At 42.3% G+C, this 7987-nt stretch overlaps 1 protein-coding gene across 1 annotated transcript in view; it reads left to right on the forward strand.

Moving 5' to 3' along the window:
* Positions 1-4360: 4360 nt before the first annotated feature.
* Positions 4361-7987, forward strand: part of LOC124022812 (condensin complex subunit 3-like) — a gene marked incomplete at its 3' end in the record, with an annotated part of 39769 nt that continues 36142 nt past the window's right edge. The window contains exons 1-3 of the mRNA XM_046337494.1: positions 4361-4434; positions 5281-5398; positions 6059-6280. Coding sequence (XP_046193450.1) covers positions 5291-5398; positions 6059-6280 — 330 coding nt within the window. The remainder of the gene's footprint in view (positions 4435-5280; positions 5399-6058; positions 6281-7987) is intronic.

Consider the following 7987-nt stretch of genomic DNA (forward strand, 5'->3'; position numbering starts at 1 on the left):
GTATCACATTCTATCCTGTATCACATTCTATCCTATATCACATTCTATCCTGTATCACATTCTATCCTGTATCACATTCTATCCTGTATCACATTCTATCCTGTATCACATTCTATCCTGTATCACATTCTATCCTGTATCACATTCTATCCTGTATCACATTCTATCCTGTATCACATCCTTTATCATTCTATCCTGTATCACATTCTATCCTGTATCACATTCTATCCTGTATCACATTCTATCCTAGTATCACATTCTATCCTAGATCACATTCTATCCTATATCACATATCTGTATCACATTCTATTCTGTATCACATTCTATTCTGTATCTAGATCACATTCTATCATTCTGTATCACATTCTATTCTGTATCACATTCTATTTTGTATCACATTCTATCCTGTATCACATTCTATCCTGTATCACATTCTATCCTGTATCACATTCTATCCTGTATCACATTCTATCCTGTATCACATTCTATCCTGTATCACATTCTATCCTGTATCACATTCTATTCTGTATCACATTCTATCCTAGATCACATTCTATCCTATATCACATTCTATCCTGTATCACATTCTATCCTAGATCACATTCTATTCTGTATCACATTCTATTTTGTATCACATTCTATCCTGTATCACATTCTATCCTGTATCACATTCTATCCTGTATCACATTCTATCCTAGATCACATTCTATCCTAGATCACATTCTATCCTGTATCACATTCTATCCTGTATCACATTCTATCCTGTATCACATTCTATCCTGTATCACATTCTATCCTGTATCACATTCTATCCTGTATCACATTCTATCCTGTATCACATTCTATCCTGTATCACATTCTATCCTGTATCACATTCTATCCTAGATCACATTCTATCTGTATCACATTCTATCCTGTATCACATTCTATCCTGTATCACATTCTATCCTGTATCACATTCTATCCTGTATCACATTCTATTCTGTATCACATTCTATTCTGTATCACATTCTATTCTGTATCACATTCTATTCTGTATCACATTCTATCCTGTATCACATTCTATTCTGTATCACATTCTATCCTAGATCACATTCTATCCTATATCACATTCTATCCTGTATCACATTCTATCCTGTATCACATTCTATCCTGTATCACATTCTATCCTGTATCACATTCTATCCTGTATCACATTCTATTCTGTATCACATTCTATCCTAGATCACATTCTATCCTAGTATCACATTCTATCCTGTATCACATTCTATTCTGTATCACATTCTATCCTGTATCACATTCTATTCTGTATCACATTCTATCCTAGATCACATTCTATCCTGTATCACATTCTATCCTGTATCACATTCTATTCTGTATCACATTCTATCCTATATCACATTCTATCCTGTATCACATTCTATCCTGTATCACATTCTATCCTGTATCACATTCTATCCTAGATCACATTCTATCCTGTATCACATTCTATCCTGTATCACATTCTATCCTGTATCACATTCTATTCTGTATCACATTCTATTCTGTATCACATTCTATTCTGTATCACATTCTATCCTGTATCACATTCTATTCTGTATCACATTCTATCCTAGATCACATTCTATCCTGTATCACATTCTATCCTGTATCACATTCTATCCTGTATCACATTCTATCCTGTATCACATTCTATCCTGTATCACATTCTATCCTGTATCACATTCTATTCTGTATCACATTCTATCCTGTAAAATTAAAATACATTTAACGAGGCACCTCAATGACAGGCCTGACGACTCTGGGCCAAATGTGCGCCTATGGGACTCCCAATCACGGGCCGGTAGTGATACAGCCTGGATTCGAACCAGGGTGTCTGTAGTGACGCCTCTAGCACTGAGATGCAGTGCCTTTAGACCTCTGTGATACAGCCTGGATTCGAACCAGGGTGTCTGTAGTGACTCCTCTAGCACTGAGATGCAGTGCCTTTAGACCTCTGTGATACAGCCTGGATTCGAACCAGGGTCTGTAGTTTAGACCTCTGCGATACAGCCTGGATTCGAACCAGGTTCTGTAGTTTAGACCTCTGCGATACAGCCTGGATTCGAACCAGGTTCTGTAGTTTAGACCTCTGCGATACAGCCTGGATTCGAACCAGGCTCTGTCGTTTAGACCTCTGCGATACAGCCTGGATTCGAACCAGGCTCTGTAGTTTAGACCTCTGCGATACAGCCTGGATTCGAACCAGGCTCTGTCGTTTAGACCTCTGCGATACAGCCTGGATTCGAACCAGGCTCTGTAGTTTAGACCTCTGCGATACAGCCTGGATTCGAACCAGGGTCTGCAGTGATACAAGCTGCTGTATAGCCATTACTATTCTATCACTCTTTACATCCTGTAGTTCCCGCTGCTGACCTCAATAACAGGAATACAGCGGTTTGGTGAGCAGAGACAGAGTGGAGCCTCGTGCCCTTCCCACGCGTGTGTTCTGTTCTGACCTCCATTCCTTACCGTACAGCTGCCAGCGCGCCAACAGCTGCGGCCTTCACAGCCCGGGAAACAGCAGACAGGCAGACAGACGGCATGCAGATAGAGACACACTGAAAGTATTCAGACCCCTTGACCTTTATCCACATTTTGTAACTTTACAGCCTTTGTTCTAAAATGGATTTAAATAAAAATACATAAATAAAATCCCCCTCATCAATCTTCACACAATATCCCATAATGACAAAACAAAAACAGTTTTTTATAAACTTTAGCAAGTCTATAAAATAAATAACACATTTACGCTTACTCAAAATAGACAAATAAGTACATTTCACATTTCAGAAAATATTTTATTTATGGCAGTCTCAGCTCATGTCATGCAGGCAGATAAATGTTCATTGTGAGGGGCAGGGTGATGGAGGCCCAGGCGGATTAATGTCCATTGTGAGGGGCAGGGTGATGGATTGGGCAGGCAGATAAATGCCCATTGTGAGGGGCAGGGCGATGGAGGCCCAGGCGGATAAATGTCCATTGTGAGGGGCAGGGCGATGGAGGCCCAGGCAGATAAATGCCCATTGTGAGGGGATGAAAAGATAAATCCATTGTGATGGAACGGCGGATAAATGTCCATTGTGAGGGCAGGGTGATGGAGGCCCAGGCGGATAAATGGTCCAGATAAATGTGAGGGGCAGGGCGATGGAGGCCCAGGCGGATAAATGTCCATTGTGAGGGGCAGGGCGATGGAGGCCCAGGCGGATAAATGTCCATTGTGAGGGGCAGGGCGATGGAGGTGAGGGGCAGGGCGATGGAGGCCCAGGCGGATAAATGTCCATTGTGAGGGGCAGGGCGATGGTGGCCCAGGCGGATAAATGTCCATTGTGAGGGGCAGGGTGATGGATGGGGCAGGCAGACGAATGTCCATTGGCGGCGAGGGCAGGGAGGATAAATGTCCATTGTGGGGTGAAGGGGGTTATATTTGCAATTCTCTGAGGGCCTAGAGAACCCGCTATAGTGCTTTCAGGGGCGTCATGCACCCCCAAAATCGGAGGAGGCACAAAGTACTAGGTGTGGATGGCTGGGGGGTGGCCTTGAGCAGGGATGAACCCCCATACATAAGTTGAAGAATTTAGCATTTTTCAAACAACTGAGGGGGGGCGGAGGGCACGGTGTAGGATCTGTTAGGGCCAAAGTAGTGGGAAGGGGTGGTGGGTTTGTTGGGGATAGTTTTGTGTATTTGTGTATTTAGGGTTAGATGGTGGTGCAATTATTTATTTTCCCATTTTGTTGTAAAAAAAAAACAAATATTATTCTCACTCGGACTTGTGAAAGGTTGGAAAGCCACATGATGAGGGAGAGGGCAAAAATATGTTTTACAAGGAGCTGGGTAGAGCCTTTTTTTCTTCTATTGTGTTATTGACTGTACGTTTGTTTATTCCATGTGTAACTCTGTGTTGTTGTTTATCCCATGTGTAACTCTGTGTTGTTGTTTACTCCATGTGTAACTCTGTGTTGTTGTTTATTCCATGTGTAACTCTGTGTTGTTGTTTATTCCATGTGTAACTCTGTGTTGTTGTTTACTCCATGTGTAACTCTGTGTTGTTGTTTACTCCATGTGTAACTCTGTGTTGTTGTTTACTCCATGTGTAACTCTGTGTTGTTGTTTATTCCATGTGTAACTCTGTGTTGTTGTTTACTCCATGTGTAACTCTGTGTTGTTGTTTACTCCATGTGTAACTCTGTGTTGTTGTTTACTCCATGTGTAACTCTGTGTTGTTGTTTGTGTCACACTGCTTTGCGTTATCTTGGTCTGGCCGACCTGGTTAAATTAAGGTGAAATAAATAGAAGGGGAAATGACGTAGTCAACGCAAATCTCGCCTCTCGCGAGACTGGCAGTTACATTTGAAAACAGGCGGCAGAAACGACTCGAGTTGTCAATATAGCAAGTAAGAACAAACGGAAATCGCAATTTATTATTTATTTACGAAATAAACTATATTGGTCAATATTAATGCTTTAGGTGAGACATATCATTCCCCGGTTTCCAACCTCTTTGGTACTTCTTGAGACGATGTTTTGTGTGGCTGGAGGGACGAGAAACGTTAGCCGGTTAGCTTCGTTAGCCAGCTAGTTATTTAGCTTTTAAAACAAGTTAATTAATTGGATAATAGAGGACTTTATGTGAGAACTATTCTAGCCGAAGAGCACGGGTGAGATATTCGTCTGGAATAGTGAAATGGTGTTATTTTTAAAGAAAGTTTCGCTAATTAAAACTAGAGTTAGATAACCAACGTCGTTAATACTGTAGCTGCTACGACGTTGGTAACTAAATAGCGTTACTAGGTAACTAAATAACGTTACTAGGTAACTAAATAACGTTACTAGGTAACTAAATAGCGTTACTAGGTAACTAAATAACGTTACTAGGTAACTAAATAACGTTACTAGGTAACTAAATAGCGTTACTAGGTAACTAAATAGCGTTACTAGGTAACTAAATAGCGTTACTAGGTAACTAAATAGCGTTACTAGGTAACTAAATAACGTTACTAGGTAACTAAATAACGTTACTAGGTAACTAAATTAACGTCGAATAGCCACAAACAATGCTTGTTGTTGGATGTTAAACCCAATTTCAAACACATACATCGACTGTTTCCCCTCATTGTAGAATACGTTAACTAGGCTTATCGTCATGTTGTTGTTGTTGTGCTAACTAGCCAGCTGGTGTAGTTTTAATGCCTGTGTTTGTTTGAATGAAAAGGTTGTAGCTGTCCATTTTGTTTCTCCAGGAGAGGAAAGATGACTGGAGAAAGTGAGTTGGCGATAAAAGAGGCGTTTCAACGCGCTCAGAAAGGACACAACAACAAGGCTAAACTGGTGGCCAGTCTCAAGAACACGTACAACAAGGTACACACGCCGATAAACACACACAAACACACACACATACTGTACAACAAGGTACACACGCCGATAAACACACACAAACACACACACATACTGTACAACAAGGTACACATGCCGATAAACACACAAAAACACACACACATACTGTACAACAAGGTACACACGCCTATAAACACAAAAAAACACCTGTAAACACACACACATACTGTACAACAAGGTACACACGCCTATAAACACAAAAAAACACCTGTAAACACACACACTTATACAATCAATCAAATGTATTTATATAGCCATTCTTACATCAGCTGATATCTCAAAGTGCTGTACAGAAACCCAGCCTAAAACCCCAAACAGCAAGCAATGCAGGTTTAGAAGCACGGTGGCTAGGAAATACTCCCTATGTATACACACACACACACATACTGTACAACAAGGTACACACACACATGTTTAAATCACTGTTTCTGTTAATCCTCTTTATTATCAGTAAGAGAAACACCATCCTTACCCAACCTGCTTTCTGTGTGTCTGTCCTGTGTACCTGTCTGTCCCCGTGTGTCTGCCTGTCTGTCCTGTGTACCTGTCTGTCCCCGTGTGTCTGCCTGTCTGTCCTGTGTACCTGTCTGTCCCCGTGTGTCTGCCTGTCTGTCCTGTCTCTAGTTAGAGGACAAGACATTGTTCCACGAGGAGTTTATCCAGTACCTGAAACATGCCATGATCGTGTACAAGAGAGAACCGGCCGTGGAGAACGTTATAGAGTTCGTCTCCAAATTCTCCACCAGCTTCCATACGCCTTCCGCCGAGGGAGGAGAGGAAGAGGAGGAGGATGAAGAAGAGGACGAGAACCCCTTCCTCAGTTACATGTTCAATTTCCTGTTGGAGGTAGGACAACTCTTGAGTCCCGAACTATCTCTTCTGTACTGCATTGCTTTAACCAGGGCCCTATGGTAGTAGACTAGGGCTGTGATCTATCTCTACTGTACTGCTGTAACCAGGGCCCTATGGTAGTAGACTAGGGCTGGGAACTATCTCTACTGTACTGCTGTAACCAGGGCCCTATGGTAGTAGACTAGGGCTGGGAACTATCTCTTCTGTACTGCATTGCTTTAACCAGGGCCCTATGGTAGTAGACTAGGGCTGTGATCTATCTCTACTGTACTGCTATAACCAGGGCCCTATGGTAGTAGACTAGGGCTGTGATCTATCTCTTCTGTACTGCATTGCTTTAACCAGGGCCCTATGGTAGTAGACTAGGGCTGTGATCTATCTCTACTGTACTGCTATAACCAGGGCCCTATGGTAGTAGACTAGGGCTGTGATCTATCTCTTCTGTACTGCATTGCTTTAACCAGGGCCCTATGGTAGTAGACTAGGGCTGTGATCTATCTCTTCTGTACTGCATTGTTTTAACCAGGGCCCTATGGTAGTAGACTAGGGCTGTGAACTATCTCTTCTGTACTGCATTGTTTTAACCAGGGCCCTATGGTAGTAGACTAGGCCTGTGAACTATCTCTTCTGTACTGCATTGCTTTAACCAGGGCCCTATGGTAGTAGACTAGGGCTGTGATCTATCTCTTCTGTACTGCTTTAACCAGGGCCCTATGGTAGTAGACTAGGGCTGTGATCTATCTCTTCTGTACTGCATTGCTTTAACCAGGGCCCTATGGTAGTGGGCTGGGAACTATCTCTTCTGTACTGCATTGCTTTAACCAGGGCCCTATGGTAGTAGACTAGGGCTGTGAACTATCTCTTCTGTACTGCATTGCTTTAACCAGGGCCCTATGGTAGTAGACTAGGGCTGTGATCTATCTCTACTGTACTGCTTTAACCAGGGCCCTATGGTAGTAGACTAGGGCTGGGAACTATCTCTTCTGTACTGCATTGCTTTAACCAGGGCCCTATGGTAGTAGACTAGGGCTGTGATCTATCTCTACTGTACTGCTTTAACCAGGGCCCTATGGTAGTAGACTAGGGCTGTGATCTATCTCTACTGTACTGCTATAACCAGGGCCCTATGGTAGTAGACTAGGGCTGTGATCTATCTCTTCTGTACTGCATTGCTTTAACCAGGGCCCTATGGTAGTAGACTAGGGCTGTGATCTATCTCTTCTGTACTGCTTTAACCAGGGCCCTATGGTAGTAGACTAGGGCTGTATACCGTATACCCGGGGTGACAGAGGACAGGTTGATATGTAGATGTATTGAGCTAACACCACACAGAGTGATGTGATAATGGTGACAGAGGACAGGTTGATATGTAGATGTATTGAGGTAACACTACACAGTGTGATGTGATAATGGTGACAGAGGACAGGTTGATATCTAGATGTATTGAGGTAACACTACACAGAGTGATGTGATAATGGTGACAGAGGACATATTTGTTTTGTGCAGAAAAATGAGTAGAATTTAGAGTTACTTGTTTAACTTAATGAGCTGGGATGTCTGTCCAGGCAAATAGTTTGTCATAAAACCGTTAGCATTTAGCTAGCGTTCACTATGGGGTTTTAGATGTACTCGTTAGCATTGCTAACCTTCAGATTGAACATTAATGTGTTGAGTGACAGTGAACTATCGGTATAGGGCTCA

This window comes from Oncorhynchus gorbuscha, unplaced genomic scaffold (genome assembly GCF_021184085.1).
Source record: "Oncorhynchus gorbuscha isolate QuinsamMale2020 ecotype Even-year unplaced genomic scaffold, OgorEven_v1.0 Un_scaffold_1437, whole genome shotgun sequence".
NCBI classification, from domain to species: Eukaryota; Metazoa; Chordata; class Actinopteri; order Salmoniformes; family Salmonidae; genus Oncorhynchus; species Oncorhynchus gorbuscha.